Here is a 16798-nt window from a genome sequence, read left to right as displayed (position 1 = left end):
ACGTCCCATAAAATTTCACTCTACCCTGATGACGTTTTGTTATATATATATATATATCAAACATCACAGATTCAGATGAGGAATGCTTAAAATTATTTGATACATTTGGTAAACTGTCTGTTTATGAGATTAATAGGAGCAAATCCATACTTATGCCCCTTAATTTAGCTGCTAAATCAGAGATTCTTACTTTACCCACTGATTCCTGTCAGTGACCAGTTTAATTCTCTTGGAATCAGAGTTTTTCTTTCATTATCTCACATTTCCAAGTGGAACTATCAGTCTCTTCTGGATATGATTAAGAAGAATCTTCTGTGTTGGTCTCCACTCTGTTTGGCTCTAGTTGGAAGGATAGCCACTGTTAAGATGAATATACTTCTGAGGCTAAGCTTTTTATTTTCAGTGTTACCTCTGACACCACCTACTGGCTATTTTAAAGAGATTAACACAAAAGTATCATAATTCTTGTGGAATAATAAAGGGCGTAGAATTTGCCATAAATCTATGCATAGGCTAAAACCTCATGGTGGCTTATCCCTACCAGATTTTTTATCCTACTATTTTGATCCTGCTTAGGACGTGGCTAGACGTTGACTTCGTTGCCCCATGATATACCCTCTTCGTCTACAGGACACACTGGAATATCTTAAGAAAGTTCTGGAAAAGTTTAGTCCAAATATATGCTGTCCTATCAAAACCTGGAAAGCAGCAGAAATTGGATTGTTTATTAATTATTATTGGAGCTTCAGATTCTTACAGTGACTCTACCCCCATTTGGCATAATAATAATAATCTTTGTTCTGGTAACAAATCGTTGGTTTCCAAATGCTGGGCTGACTGTGATATTTACACTTTAAAAGACCTGTACAATGATTAAGTCCTTTCAAATCCTGAAGGAGCAGTTTTCTTTCCCACGATTCTCCTTTCTCCTGTACTTAAGATTATGATTTGTGCTGAGATCTTACAGTACCCTGGTCGATTAAAATCTCAATCTCTTTACCCTATGGTAAATTGGATAGATTCTAGTATTGCTTCTAGGTGTTTTGAGTATTATTTAGCTATAAATCACTTGTGGTACCACAGTATTCAGACATTCCAACTGAGGGTTTCTGGGACATAGAATTTAACATTGTGAATGATTGGGACAATGTCTGGAGAAATTATTTTGCTAACTCTAAAAACCCAGCTCAACAAATGATTTGTTATAATTTAATCTATAAGGCATATGCCACGCCCTGTTTATTAAATCAAATGAAAAGAAAGTCTGACCCCTTGTGTCACCAGGATTCTGTTTGCTGCTCTTAAAAATGCTATTTTTAAATTGTGGTTGGATCCATCTACCCCAGTTAGGTTGACGTGGATGTCATACTTGATGGACATTGCTCTTTTGGAGTGTATTACAGCCAACATACATGGTGCCACCAGAAAGAAAAAGTTTTGGCTGGAACTTATTGATACTTTATCAGGCCTATTGAAATCCTGAGATGTACTTGTTTTCTAACTAAGCTTTTTATCTCAAGGTTAAGGTTTCAAACTATTTTCTTCATTCTCAGTTAAAAGGAAAAACAATTCAAATTAATCCAAAGCTTTCTTCAATCTGTTCAAAATATATTTATGTTATTTTTTTTGCGGACTTTGCTGCAGCTTCTATAAGGCAGCTTGCATGTGGCACATAAATCATGAGGGCAGCAACCCGATGAGTGACAGAAGTGCGCTTGTTTTGCTCCTGTAATGTTTCTCTGCCCGGAAACAGTGTTGCCTCGAGAGCTGCGAGCGGAGAAGCGATTGGTCGCGAGGCGGCAGTTCAAGCGTCGCGCGCTGTTCTGGGACTTTCTTTTAGGAGTGCGTGCTTCAACCAGCATCAACATCAAGCCGCTTTGCTTAACTACATGTTTGTCTCGCAACGCATTCGTCTAATAAAATGACCATGCATTAAACATTTACATGTCTAATAGCTTCAACTAGTCTGCTGTATTCTTTTAATTCAGAAAACTGTAAATTTTTCTTGTTATAAAACGACAATTACAGACATACCGGTATGTTATGCTAAAAATTTGTTTGGGAACATTCCTAATTTATATATATTTTTATATACTTTTTGAATTCAGCTTCTAATCATATATTCAATAAAACACACACCCATATACATATATACACACACACACACACACACACACACACACATATATATATATATATATATATATATATATATATATATGTGTATGTATATATGTGTATGTATGTATATATATATATATGTGTATGTATGTATGTATATATATATATATATATATATATATATATATATATATATATATATATGTAGGCTTAAACTAAGATTTATATCTTTTATACCACTTACTATACACACTAAACCAATATCTGCCAGCTAATTTTATATGCAACAGCCTAATTAGCATTTCTCTGCGCCCCCTGCTTAAACACAGAGTATTGTTTCAAATTCAACCACCCCCCACAATACTAATAAAATATAGAAATATTTATGGTTTATTAAATATTCATATTAATCAAAATCAGATTAAGGAAACCAACTGGTCAGTGCACACTAAATGTCAAACAAAACAACCACACTTGTCCTTGCCAGCCTTATTCTTCTTCTACTTCTTCATCCGGGCAGCAATAATATTCAACAAAACAAATCTGCCCGTCATCATTCCTCACGAGATACTGTAGAGAGAGGAAGCCTCGACTGTCAGTTCTCACTGAGACTTTACAGGACAGAGCCAAGGCCTTTGTAGAGGGTTTCAACAGGGACATCTTAAACCTTTAAGAATTAAACAAGAGAAAAATATTTATTATTCTTTTACCACTTACAAGTGAATGCCTCAGAAGTACAACTATAAACAGTTCATAAGGCTGTTGTTATAAGTCTGATATTTACATATGCAGAGCTATGAATAATGAGTAATGCAGTGTAAAACGTAAGTTCCTCCTACCTGTTGGTCTGGATTTTAGTACACTGGAAGAGCTCCATCATGTCTGAGTCTTTGGGATAATCATAATGAGCATTTCCAGAATTCCCGAATGTGGATAATCTAGGGTGCAAAGGAAATGTTTTGCCATTAAATTTGACTTGACAATACCAGTTTCTTTTCCACTGTCAGCAATAAGCAAAATTAATAATCACATCAAATACGTATCTATTAGTTATAACTCGTTGATTCAATTACATATACTACTGTTCAAAATTTGGCTTCAGTAAAATTTTTCTTTTTACTTTATAATACTTTAATACAGCAAGGATGCATCAAACCAAGCAAAAGTGACAGTGATGCTAAAAAAAGATGTCTGTTTCAAATAAATGCTGTTCTTATTTTAGTTTTTATTAATCAAAGAATCCTTTTTAAATATTGAGCAGCACAATTGTTTTCAACATTGATAATAATAAGAAATGTTTCTTGAGCAGCAAATCAGTATATAAAAATGATTTCTGAAGGATCATGTGATATTTAAAACTTGAGCAATGAGTTTATGACTGCTGGAAATTCAGTGTTGCATCAGAGTAATACATTATATTTAAAAGATAAATTAAAATAGAAAACCGTTATTTGAAATTGTAATAATATTTCACAATATGAAGGTTTTTACTGTATTTTTGATCAAATAAATGCAGTCTTGGTAAACATTAGAGACTTAGATAAACGACCCCCAAACTTTTGAGCTGTAGTGCAGGCAAACTAAAGAACAAACATGTTACTGTACCTGAAGTAAGGATGGCTGGGTGACATAGTAATCTGCAGAACCTCACTGGTCATGTCAAGCTCAGAGAAAGCCTCTTTGAGACTGTCTGACTGCAGAATCACCTTGTTGGTTACATTTGTGCTGCAAAAGTCAAAGTCTATGGGCTCTTCCGGTTCCTGTGTATTAATCTTGCATACGGTGACCACACCACCTTCTTCCAGGAACAAGGTCAGTGGATATCCATAGCCATTGTAGCACATTCTCAAGGCGGTACACACACCTTAAGGGTAAAATTAAAGACAGGAATTTGATTTGTCTTTTAAATTCATTTTCCAAAAAAAAAAAAAAAAAAAAAAAAAAAAAAGATTGGATCATCATTGTGATACACACCTGGGACTGTGCTTCCCCCAAAGATAGTAAGGCAGTCCAGAAGAACGGTCAAGTTAACCTGGAATCCAACTGTATCTTCTTTGATTATGTATTCTTGAAAGATGTCAGCCTGAGGAATCAGACACACAAACTGATTAACCCAACTTCTGTCAACCGAACCTGTAAGACGCAGTCATCCAACACTAACCTGAATGAATGCATTGGCTTGAAGGCATTTGGAGTCCTCAACAGTGACTTTTAACCCATTCTGCGTTGCATTGAAGATGGCATGGTCCCTGAAGGAGATGGCTTTCAGGATGTTGGACAGATTTCTTGCGTTATCTAAACTGGCTATCAGAATGTACTGGTCAATGTCTGCTTGGGACTGAGTGGACAGAGGCATGGTTCTGCGCCGTCAGCATCTGAAATAATATTTACATCTATAAATCCAACAGTTTGATGCATACATTTCAGTAACCTCTAAATGGTAAACATGATCAAATACTGCAGGTGCTATCTTTTGTCTGATTTATTATACATACTAAATATTTAAGAGTCCTTCAAGTATAATAGCAAAAAAAATAAAAATAATTATAATAATAAATAAAACATCAAATAAAAATAAAATAAATAAAATTGTAAGAAAACTTTTATATTGTAATATTTCAAGATAAATATTTACTCTTTTGTGTGCGTGAAAAGTATCAAATTAATACATCAGGTTTGCTATATTGATTATATCACAATTTAATCTTGGTCGTATAAAGCAACTGTTCAATTTAAAAATATATTATTGTGATTTATACTTCATGACAGACTCGACAGGTTAAATACTACTACTGTATGGCTAACATTAACAAGCTGCAACTAAGTTAACTGTTTACAAATTCACATTTATAACGACAGTAAGTTGAACAGGTTTCTTACCCACAGAGATGGTCAAACTCTCAATCAGGTGGCTAAAGACAAACATTAAACCTAAACAGCATATGTTTTGTATATGTTAAACCTAACTAGTAGATAGATATGAAATATAAAAATGAACATTTTTTTTTAGAGTTTGGCGCCCTTAAGTGTCCTGCTTGATCTTCTTCTGGGGTTTTTAGCAGAGTTCAGTATCTCATCCAAGCCCTCGCACACACCGCTGTGGTCAGATGCGGATTTGCAGAGGGAGCTCATAAACGGACCTTTACAATATTAGGAGGGGGTATCTGGTATGAAAAATTACGCATAAATGTACACATATATATATATACAGTCTCTCATAATTAAAAATAGCTAATTAAACTTTTAACATTTATGATCATGCTTTCTTTCATTTTCAAAAATGTAAGATGTCAAAAATAAGTATATATAATGCGCTTGGATACCCCTCTCTGTCATCATGAGGTGGACCGGCCGTCACCTGGCAGCCGAGCCGAGACAGTTAGAGTCAGTCCAGCAGAAGTGCCACATAATCAAACAAAAGTCCGGTAGGTTTGGAGCGGTCATTGGTCTGTTTAACTTTATTGTAATGTCTCATTCGGTGTAATAATTTCAGGGGATAATTATAAGGAATGTAATTTTATTTTCAACAATGTTTACCAAGCTTCCGGAGTTCACCGCTGGTCTGTTTTTGTTTATCTCTAATAGCAACCAGACCTTGACAGCAACAAAGCGATATTTGTGAGCTGTAACGTTAGCATTTCCTCTCTTATCTATTTAACGTTATTAGTTTACATGGTTTATGTAATGTATCGGAGTGGTGGTTTCATGTAGTTCTAATTAACCAGCTAACTAGCTAATCGGTAAGCTATCTTATTGTGATCTGGTGACATATGGGCACTGTGTGCCGGAAATTTAATGTAGTATTTGTTTTTTGCCACTACATGGGCTGACAGTTTGAACGAGCTTAAATGATGCACGTGTTCTTTCTTTTAAGATACGTGTGTTTCTGTGATTTTTGTTTAAAGCTAGGCAGGTTTGGGGCCTCTGGTCATGGCTAAAGACCCGTTGGCAGAAGCTGGTCTTCATTTTGATGAACTCAATAAACTGCGAGTGCTCGAGCCTGATGTGAGCCAGAAAACCACTGAACTCAAAGAGGAGTGCGAGGAATTTGTTGACAGTGAGTTTTTCATTTTGTTCTTTATCTTACTGTGGAGTTTACCCCCTCATGCAGATTGAACAGCATTCTTTGCTTCATTCACAGTACAGATCAACAATCCTTTTAATTCTTTTTTTTTTTTCCCAAAAATAGAAATTGGACAGTTTCAGAAAATTGTAGGTGGCCTTATTGAACTTGTGGATGAGTTAGCGAAGGAAGCCGAAAATGAAAAAATGAAGGTATGGTCTTGCTTTCTAAATGAACAGTGATGTATATGTGTGTTATGTTCAATAATATTGCTGCAATTATTATTCTACAGGCTATAGGTGCAAGAAATTTGCTGAAATCAGTTGAAAAGCAACGGGAGGCTCAGCAGCAGCAGCTTCAGGCTCTGATTGCAGAAAAGAAAATGCAGTTGGAAAGGTAACCAGTCTTATAACTAATCTGACTGCGAATATTGCACTCTTAAAGGAAAAGTTCATCCAAAAAATGTAAAATTGCTGACAAATTGTACTAACCCACAGGCCATCTAAGATCTAGATGAGTTAGCTTTTTCTTCAGAACAAATTGGAGAAGTTTACATCACTTGCTCACCAATGGATCCTCTGCAGTGAATGGGTACCGCCACAATTAGAATCCAAAAAGATGATAAAAACAATAATCCACAAGTAATCCTTCGACGTATTTGTTTAGAGACTGTTTCACTTTTAAACGGTGCTTGATCTGTGTGTTTTTATCATCTGTTTGGACTATTATTCTGACGGCACCCATTCCCTGCAGTGCATCCATTGGGGAGGAAGTGATGTAATGTTACATTTCTCAAAATCTGTTGATTAAAAACAAACTTAACTACATCTCATATGGCCTGAGTTGGAGTATTTTTTTTTTTGAAGTAGTTCTTTAATTCTTGACTATAATTATTGTTTGTTTTGCAGGTATCGAATAGAATATGAAGCACTTCAAAAAGTGGAAGCGGAGCAGAATGAATTCATCGATCAGTTTATACTGCAGAAATAAGAGTAGTGTTTCCTCTTTCTATTTGGACAGGAGAAGTGATGCTATGCATCTTGATTTACAGTGACTTCCTAATAATTTCAGGGTCCCTACCTAGGTTAACTGAATTAACCAGTTAATAGGTGACAACAGACGTCTGTTTCAGCCTCAACCTCTGACTCTATTGTGTTAACATTGAGTGCTTTTGCATGGCCAGTTCGAGGAGGCATATATTCGTAATCTTTCCAACCATCATAATCTCAGATGAATACTATTTATATACAACAAAAGTTATTTATACTATTTATATGGAAATTAGTTTGTAAATCAGATCTTTTTTTACAGCAGGAAAATACAGTATTTGCATGTTACTGTAAATAATTCCATCATGAGACATCAGGTAAAATGTTTATTTTCTGTATGATTTGTATTTGAACTGCTGTTTGTGACTTGCTGTTTGTTTCCTCATGGGACCACAACCAAAATATTTTCCGCAAATTCATTTATTGTTTGTTTACATTCATCATTTAGATCATCAAGTGTGTAATCTTAAAATTCGACAAACTTCATACAGATTTGAAGAACGATTAAATAAAAATATATTTTTCATTTAAATGTTGTCATAACGGTAAACAATTACTATGAGATCAAAAATCTTGTAATAGAGTACGTGCTACATATAATTATTATTAAATATCCTGGCACATATTAGAAATATTTAATCACATTTATCCACATGTAATTACTAGCAACTACTACAGCAGTCAACATTTAGAGTGGATCAAAAAAGTTAATCAAGGTTGTCCTAAGAGAAGAATGCCATTTGGTTTTGAACCACCTCAAATATTGACTAGTGTAGAATGAATACATAGAAAGGATGAACTGTCTCTATCTTTGTTTCTTGGACTTTGAGGAAGAGTTTCCTTTCGAAGAGGTTGAGTTATATGTTGAACTGAAGAGCATGGTGAACAGTATCAGGACAGGGATGATGAGGTATGGAGCATAAATGGACACCAGGGTCAGGCGTTCTTGAAGAGTTTGGGGTCCCGGATGTGGCGCCAGAGGAAAGTTGTGAAACAGAACGTGACTTAAAATAGGAATTAAAGTGGTTGCCACGTGAACAGAATAAATGATTGCTGGTGTCCTGATCCATCTGCATCCACCTATTCAATATAGAAATACATCCATTAGTAGGAATAATGTGACCATTGCCACTCACACAAGAGATTGGCCACTAGATGTCACTGTGTGCCACTTAAAAAGTCATTTTACTAATCATTAACACAAATTATCGTGTTTTATTCGAACCCAACTGACCCTTCATGAAGGCGTATGCTGCAATTGGGAAAAAGGGCAGCTGCACGAGAGCCTCGCAGAATATAAAAGATCTGAACCACACAGGAGCGGCCATCATCATCGGATCCTTGAATTCAGCAGCATACCAATGCAGTAGGGTTTTCAGCTGTAAAGCAAGTAAGATTGACCATTATATGCAACCTAGTTATATGGTTGCATTAGTGAGTGCAGCACAAGGTGCAAACTTACCTTGGAAGGATACAGATGTTCAGGAAGCAAAGGTTGAAGATCAATCATGAGAGTAATTGGAATGTGGGACAAAAAGTAAAATAAAAATATAATTTCTAAAGCGCGAAGAAACATTATGGTAAGCGTTTTTGGCAAGTTGCTCCTCTGTCAGAATTGCAGCAGTTAGACCGCATCAGTGGTCAGTGTGGAGCAGCGTGTTACTCCTCTGTCTCTGATTGGTCCTTCAAATCGGTCAAATCTAATCTTTGTCATTCCATTGGTCCATCGGCTCTGTTGATTCCTGAAGTTGGCGGGTTCCTGATTGCACCTTAACTCATGAAGCGTAAACACAAGCCTTGCTAAACCTAGCATAGCAACTCAAGTTTTTTCTAAATGAATGCTGCAGTTATAATTAAATTATATTTAAAACCAGTGTCAATAAAATAAAGGCAAGCAATGAGTCCGCACACCAGAAAATGCTCCTTAGCAATTTTAATGATTGCTCTCCACGTGTAACGTTTCGGGTCCAAGCCCTTCATCTGACATGATAAAATAAAACAATAAATAAATAAAAGACATTTACACTTCAACATGATCCCACTTTAAATTATTATGGATCTGCAGTGACCAATTATTTAAACATGATTACATGTTGATTAATTAATTTTTTAAAATTATTATTATTACATATTACTATTGTAACAATACTAAATTATGAAAACTGATATCAAACAATTTTTTGTGAAATAATTTGGTGTGAATAAAAAAAGTATGTTAATCAAAACAAACAGACTTTTTTATTTTTTAGTTGATGTTATTTTCAAAACAATCCTTGGAAACATGTCAAAAACACTGTCAGCTGGTTATTAGAGTTGTGTAATGTCTTCCTGTTAACAAATGAAGCATATTTAAAATGAAATCCTTAAAAACATTCAAAAAGTATGTCTGTACACAGTTTGGTGTTACACGAGAACAATGATAAAACAATTGCTACAGAATTCTTACAGAAATGTAAAAACAACTAGTTACATATTTTTTTTTAATTCACTTTTCCTCTGCATTCATGATCCTTTGGTTGTCAACGTCCACATAATCCTGCAACGTATTAATAATGTTTTATCACTTATCTATAGGACAAAGGTAAAGCTTAAGTAGATCAAGGACGAATATGACTCACCCCATCACTCTCCACGACACTCTCGAGGATCTTGACAATGTCTGTAAATGAAGGTCTATTTGTGTATGGATCCATCCAGCAGTCTTGCATGATCTGTTCTCTACATTTAAAAAAAGAAATTAACTATTGAAAACAAAAAAGCACCATATTTAAAATACTGACAGATCAATAACAAAAATAAAGCTTTTTTATTATTATTAAATTTGTAGTATATATTCTATACATTTCTTTTTGTTTATATATTTATATATATATATATATATATATATATATATATATATATATATATATATATATATATATATTCATTCTACTGAAATTATATATGCTTAATATAATTATATATATAAATAATTATCTTATTTATCTATCTATCTATCTATCTATCTATATATATATGTGTATGTGTGTATTATATATATACAATTTGAGGAAACAAAACTTGTCACTAACATTTCTGGACGGCAGGTGTTGGGCACAGTGTTCTTACATCCAGCACAGATACTATACACCACTTGCTCAGATGTGTTCAGACTTGAATATGGCAAGGTGCCTGTGAAATATAAAATTTAAAATTTGTTATTTATTCTTCAAAAATGTTGAACAAGTCAACCAAACATGTTAGATAATTCTTACCGAATGTCTGCATTTCCCACAGCACAATACCAAATGCCCAGACGTCTCCCTTGAAGCTGTAGTAGTTGTTTCTGAAGTACTCTGGAGGATACCAGCGCAGCGGCACACGCTCCTGTGAGATCACATTCATTATCAGTGAGATGAGCAATAAGGACGTGGGATGGACAGGTGCGAATAGTTCACCTTGTGTTGTTTTTTCCTGCTACTGCGTCTGCTCCTCATACGGGTCAAGTCTCTGGCCAGGCCAAACTCTGCTACCTTCACCTCCCATGGGAATTGGCTCACCAGAATGTTCCTTAAGGCAAGGTCACAGTGCACCACCTGAATGATACAGAAAACGTTCTAAATCTTTCTTTCCATTTACCATTCATGTATATAGTGTAAATATGACTTAGAACAGCTGTTTTATGTTTGTGCCAGATGGTGATACCATTTTGGAGCGTAAGTGCTCCATGGCCAGGGCGATGTGGTAGGAGGCGATGGTGAATTGGCTCTGCAGTTCAGGGTCGGCAGTTAGCTCATCTTTGTTTTTTTGAACAAAACTGCGCAGGGTCCCGTAGCTCATGAACTCCATGATCAGCATATACGGCTCTGAGGAAACAGCGTTCTAGTCACATGATGGAAACAACTTTTTAGTGAGATTTGTTAATGATGTCATAAATCGTGGCTTGTTGAAGAGAAAAAATATTTCTTTTGTTATTGATCAGGCTTATAATTTTCACTTGGATGATGATAAAACAGCCCCCCCCCCCACCAAACCCCCCCCAAAACAGGATAGACTTGAGTACAGAGCGCTGCACATACTGTATGGGGAAAAATACATATAAATCGTGACCATAAATTGTGAATACATTTCATGACTTATTAATTTGTTACCTTGTTTTAATTAAGTCATAGCCATGAATTAAGAATTTCTTCTCATTTTAGTAAATCATGGAAACAAATTAAGGATTCATTCACTCATTTTATTAATATGTGGCTACAATTAAAGATTTTGTTTTTTAGTAAAGATTTTTTATTGGTTCCCTCAATTTATTAAATAATGGTCCAAATTAGTATTAATTTCCTTGTTTTATTAAAAAGTAGAGACATATTAAGAATTTGATCCCTAATTTTAGTAAATTGTGAGCATAAATTGAGAATTCGTCCCCTCGTTTTAATAAACAGTGGTTACAACTTAATTTGTGGCCACAATTTACTAAAATGAGGGAAAGAATTAAGAATTTGTTCTCTCAATTGAGTAAAAAGTGGTACAAAATAGTATTGGTTTCCTTGTTTTCATAAACAAATTCATTACAAATTAAGAATTTGCTCCCTCGTTTTAATAAACAGTGGTTATAATTAGGGGTGCTCCGATCACGATCGGCCGATCGTTATGCGCATCTCGTCAGTAAAGCCGGTTTTCTAATCAGCGGTTAATTCCATCAGGTGCGTGATTTCACATAGAGCAGCTGTTACTACACAGAGCCGTTGTTAATAGAGAAGATGCGCAAATCACGTTAATTTTCAGCGTTTTTTGACGCATCTTCTCAGTTAACAACGGCTCTGTGTAGTAACAGCTGCTCTATGTGAAATCACGCACCTGATGGAATTAACCGCTGATTAGAAAACCGGCTTTACTGACGAGATGCGCATTAACGATCGGCCGATCGTGATCGGAGCACCCCTAGTCATAATTTAAGAATTCGCCCCTTGTTTTAGTAAATATTGGTTATAACTTAACAATTTGTTCCCTCATTTTAATAAACAGTGGCTACAACTTAATAATTTGTTCCCTTGTTTTAGTAAATAGTTGTTATAACTTAAGAATTGGTTCCTTCAATTTAATACATAGTAGTTACAACTTAAGAATTTGTCTCATGAGCCCCTTTCACACTGCACGTCGGACCCGCAATATTCCCGTAACATTGCCTGGTCGCCTTCTGTGTGAAAGCAACCACGTCCCGGAATTGATTACTGAATCGAACCCGGGTCGGGGACATAGTAACATTGCGGTAATCGATCCGGAACGAGCGCTGTGTGAACAAAAGCCAGATCTAATTCGGTATCGAAGTGATGACGCGCGTTATCGCGCGACTTTTTTACCGGCTGTTTTGAAGGAAGATCAACATTCGCGACGAAAACATATGTGCAAACTGTAATGAAGCAGAGATCAGTTAGTTCCTCACTTTCCGCGCTGACGCAGAGATCGTTTGCTTGCTTCAGTTAAAGTATAACGTGCCAAGCTTTGTCGACTCGTACATTACACGTCACGCGCTGATGTCACGTGTCGTTACGGGATCTTCAAGGGTTGTGTGTGAAAGCACGCACATATACCGGGTCATCACTGGCAGTGTGAAAGTGCCAAATCTAGCGACCAGGGAACAATTACAGGAACACTTTACCCCTGTATTTGCCGGAATGGCAGTGTGAAAGGGGCTCTAGTTTTAGTAAATAGTAGTCACAAATTAAGAATTTGTTCCCTTGTTTTAATTAAACTGAATGAGGATAAGATCGAGCTTATTATATTTGGGAATCGACTCCCTGAGAAAGAACTGGTTGAGAGTTTTGTCTCTTATCAAACAACAAGCATGGTGACAAGCATGGTTTTGTGAAGAATTTAGAAGTAATTTTTGATTCAAACAGTGTTGTGGAAAGCATCTTTTTGTTCAGTTGAGGAACTTATTTAAATTTAAACTTATCCTTTCAACCAAGGATCTGGAAACTGTTATACATGCTTTAATTTCCACACGATAAGATTATTGCGTATTAAGGTCTAAATTATTTTCTGGTTACTCGTCTTCAGTGTTCAAAATGCTGCAGTAATACTTTTAAAGGTCCCATATTGTCAAAGTTGAAATTTCCTGGCCTTTTTCACGATAACTGAGGTCTAGGGGCTATTTAACTAGCATATAAATTTCAAAACAGTCAGTCCACAGTAAAAAGCACACAGCCTACATAAAGCATCTATGATTTTTCACGAACTGCTGTGGCTTCCGTAAAAAGTTGACGTCAGAGCCACACAGTCACCACCACGAGCACCGCCCACTGTCCCACTCTCCTTCTGTCAAACCCCCAGACAACATCGAGTCCGTGCGGCATTGCTGAGCACTGAGCAACAACAACACTGAAACATGTCGAAAAGGTTAACTTAAACCACAAAACCAGATCGGCCGACCTGTAACGTTACACTCTCACTCAAAGGATGGATGATCTGACACGATTGTTACTATGAGGTGGATCACATCTAACATATACAGTAAAGACAAACTTATCATATCTATCTAACATGTTGAAGATGTATGTACATTTCTATTTCAGCAGGCAACAATATTTACATCTACATTATAGTTCCAGCCACAATAAATCACAAAAATGTATATACAATTACAAATGATTATATATATATAAATCTTCAGTTTATTGTTTTACACACATGCAAAAAAAAATTTTCATACACGACATCGCGAGATGCAAGAAACATATTGAACCTTTTCAATAAGTGTGCGCTGCAAACAAGCATTTTGGACGAACGTTTCTGTCCAGTCCGCTCGTTTTAACGCGTTTAACCATAACTGTCATCGGTGTGTTTGTCTGTCAGTGGCAGCAGATATGAGATCAAATTTCTAATTTGAGGCAGTATTACGTCAAATCTGTCTCCTCCAGTTTCCCCTTTCTTTTGCTGTCTCCAGCTAGCGCTGTGATTACGGCTGACCCTAGTTACCTGTGGTTGGTCTGGCCATGCGTCACTCAGAAAACAACAGGCCAATCAGAAGAGAGGCTCATGAATATTAATTAGACAAGCTAAAATCGACCTGCAGACCTCCTGAGAAAGGAGTTGTAAAAATATAATGAGATGGTTTTTGCTAATTATACCACAAATATATATTCTTACGGACATCAAAACCTAAAATAAAACTCCAGAAAAGTGTACAATATGGGACCTTTAACTAATACCAGGAAAATGGGATCATGTAACACACCTGTGTTGATTTCTCTTCATTGGTTTCCTGTAAATCATCTGCTCTCTCAGAACTTGCTCTTAAATGTTCCACGGTCTCGTTTAAGGTGTAATGGAGATTTCTTCAGTTCAGGCTCCCACACTCTGGAATGCTTTGTTCGCTTTTCATTAAGTCTTCGTCAACTATAGACATTTTTAAAAGGAACTTAAAGACTTATTTCATCAGGCTTTTGGCGTTTGAGTGGGTCTGTTATGAGTTATTTCATTGTACGAATTATATTTGTGTCATGCTGTGTTGGTTTGTAAGTTGTATGTTATTTTTTGGAGTTTTAATTATCCCTGTGTAAAAAGTACTTTATAAATAAAAGTTCAGTTAATAAACAGTGGTTACAAATTAAGAATTTGTTCCCTTGTTTTAATAAACAGTGGTTACAAGTTAAGAATTTGTTCCCTCTTTTAATAAACAGTGGTTACAAGTTAAGAATTCCTTCCCTTGTTTGTGGTCACAAATTAAGAATTTGTTCCCTATGTTTTAGTAAATCATGACTACAAATTGATTCTTACTTTTTAGGATCTGTAGCCATGAAAAATATATTTTTGTCCCCATATATATTTTGGGAGGAGATTATCACAGACTCGGGGTGAGCTCTTTTGATTTTGATCAGTAAACAACCATACTAAACACCCAAGCAACCACAATGCAACATGGTAAAACATTCAGAAAAACTTTAGCAACATCCTGGCATCTATCACACAACTGTGTCAGTGAGTTATGCACAGGCAAGACCTAGTCTATATTTTACTGTCTAGCTGCAAGGATCCATTTAAGGTTTAATAGAGTCATATAATACTAAAGCACAACACATCCTACCTTCCGCTGTATTCCAGTCCAGCAGCTGCATCACATTTTTATGATACGCCAGCTTTCTCATAATAGAAACCTCATTTTCCATCTGCTTTGAGGTGATACCTGCAAACAACAGCAGATCTGAACAACTGCTGGATCTTCATTTAGACATTCACACATTTTGGTAAATGTATTTAATTAACAGAAATGCCTTTGCGTGTCGTTTTCTACCTTCTTTTCCAATTTTGCAAGTGACCAGTGAATGGCCTCTGCATGTGCCCCTCATAATTCTCGCTTTGTAGAAGACTCCTTCTCGACCTGCCTTTATGAGCTGAATGAGGTTTAGGTCTGCCTTTGTAAACCGAGGAACCTGAAGATCATTTCAAGTTACATTGTTTAAGCATTGTTTAAGTAAGTCAATCACATTTCGTATTTGTTATGCCTTTTTTATTTACATTTATCAACAAATATTTCATTTATTGAGTAAACCTGTAGTGGAGGCTTCCAGGGAAATCTACAGCTGGATTTTGTTGGTTGTCTCTGTAATGGGCTCTCTGTAATACGGTCAGGCAGTTCAGGAATATTCAGGATGTTGGGAGATGGAGGGGGAGAATCTTGGGAAGCAACCTGGGGGACAGACGGCCTCTTTTGCCTCAGCTCCCATATGACCTTCTTCATTGAACGATACCTAAGGAAAGAAATATGATTTGATATATATATATAACAAGTTTAAATAAATATTAAGAGTTTTGAGTTAAATCTAATGATTTGTTTAAATTATTAAAAACATTTTTTTGTTAAATATGTAGATGTTAAAATGTACTTGTTTATGCAAAGGCATCCAAGTACAACCATGAAGAAAACGGTAACGGCGTAGATGCAGATTAAAATTGTGTGTCCTATATCAAGATCTGTAAAGGAAGAAAAATACGTTTTATGTGATGGATTTGTATAATCTTTTCAGTATAATTTGAAACATAAAATGTTGAAGCATGCATATGGTTTAGATAATTTGATAAAAGCAGATAGATTCACACAAACACACACACACACCGAGAAGAAAAGCTTACTGTTATCCATAATGACCCCAATAGCATCACATGTTGTTTAAAAATCTGAGTGAGATGTTTCATCAGAACTGAAAGAGAAGAAAATGCAAGACAAAAGTTATTTAAAAACAAATTCAAATGAGATTTTTTTGAAAATAATACAACCATATACCTTAATTGTCAACTAGACGACGTCTTCTTAATCGTTTAAATGAGAGACCTGAAAAGCAAATGTGTTAAAGATGTTTTTGTCACCTTGTAGAAAAGACAATTAAAATTGCAGGTCCCCAGGCAGAGCTCATTATGCAATGCACACCATTGTCTAACCTTCTACTGCATCAGACAATAATGTGCGAGCATGCACGAAGACCACTGAGGCTGAGGTGCTCTTCAGAACAATAAGCCACAACTCTTCAGCACCTGTGGTTTAGAGAACAAATCTATAAGTGGTACAACATGATGCCGACGCACTTCC

General features: G+C 35.8%; 4 protein-coding genes across 6 annotated transcripts; 1 reads left to right on the top strand and 3 right to left on the bottom strand.

Annotated features, from left to right (window-relative positions):
* Positions 1–2495: 2495 nt before the first annotated feature.
* Positions 2496–5227, bottom strand: rad1 (RAD1 homolog (S. pombe)). Its single transcript, XM_052576489.1, has 6 exons — positions 5002–5227; positions 4283–4496; positions 4096–4204; positions 3727–3985; positions 2961–3059; positions 2496–2788 (listed from the first exon to the last, which is right to left on the bottom strand). The coding sequence occupies exons 2-6, from the start codon at positions 4475–4477 to the stop codon at positions 2611–2613; spliced, it is 840 nt and encodes a 279-aa protein (XP_052432449.1). The 5' UTR covers positions 4478–4496; positions 5002–5227; the 3' UTR covers positions 2496–2610.
* Positions 5228–5389: 162 nt separating this feature from the next.
* Positions 5390–7765, top strand: ift20 (intraflagellar transport 20 homolog (Chlamydomonas)). 2 transcript variants are annotated; one of them, XM_052576491.1, is made up of 5 exons: positions 5390–5546; positions 6027–6178; positions 6311–6396; positions 6477–6580; positions 7093–7765. In XM_052576491.1, the coding sequence occupies exons 2-5, from the start codon at positions 6052–6054 to the stop codon at positions 7172–7174; spliced, it is 399 nt and encodes a 132-aa protein (XP_052432451.1). In that variant the 5' UTR covers positions 5390–5546; positions 6027–6051; the 3' UTR covers positions 7175–7765. The 2 variants fall into 2 exon arrangements, with proteins under 2 accessions (XP_052432451.1, XP_052432452.1); XM_052576492.1 differs by having other exon boundaries at positions 5453–5546; positions 6031–6178.
* On the bottom strand, positions 7636–8976 carry tmem97 (transmembrane protein 97). Its single transcript, XM_052576490.1, has 3 exons — positions 8696–8976; positions 8468–8612; positions 7636–8313 (listed from the first exon to the last, which is right to left on the bottom strand). Exons 1-3 carry the CDS (start codon positions 8807–8809, stop codon positions 8039–8041), a joined length of 534 nt encoding a protein of 177 aa, XP_052432450.1. The 5' UTR covers positions 8810–8976; the 3' UTR covers positions 7636–8038.
* Positions 8977–9452: 476 nt separating this feature from the next.
* On the bottom strand, positions 9453–16729 carry si:ch211-167j9.5 (fibroblast growth factor receptor homolog 1). Of its 2 annotated transcripts, none has more exons than XM_052576486.1 (12): positions 16496–16729; positions 16345–16412; positions 16098–16185; positions 15764–15962; positions 15506–15644; positions 15299–15397; positions 10918–11078; positions 10671–10808; positions 10488–10599; positions 10305–10404; positions 9852–9951; positions 9453–9769 (listed from the first exon to the last, which is right to left on the bottom strand). In XM_052576486.1, exons 2-12 carry the CDS (start codon positions 16352–16354, stop codon positions 9719–9721), a joined length of 1197 nt encoding a protein of 398 aa, XP_052432446.1. In that variant the 5' UTR covers positions 16355–16412; positions 16496–16729; the 3' UTR covers positions 9453–9718. The 2 variants fall into 2 exon arrangements, with proteins under 2 accessions (XP_052432446.1, XP_052432448.1); XM_052576488.1 differs by having other exon boundaries at positions 16579–16716.
* Positions 16730–16798: the final 69 nt, after the last annotated feature.

This window comes from Carassius gibelio, chromosome B15 (assembly GCF_023724105.1).
Source record: "Carassius gibelio isolate Cgi1373 ecotype wild population from Czech Republic chromosome B15, carGib1.2-hapl.c, whole genome shotgun sequence".
Classification (NCBI taxonomy): Eukaryota; Metazoa; Chordata; class Actinopteri; order Cypriniformes; family Cyprinidae; genus Carassius; species Carassius gibelio.
Note: the sequence above shows the minus strand (reverse complement) of the source record. Positions and strands in the feature narration are given on the sequence as shown.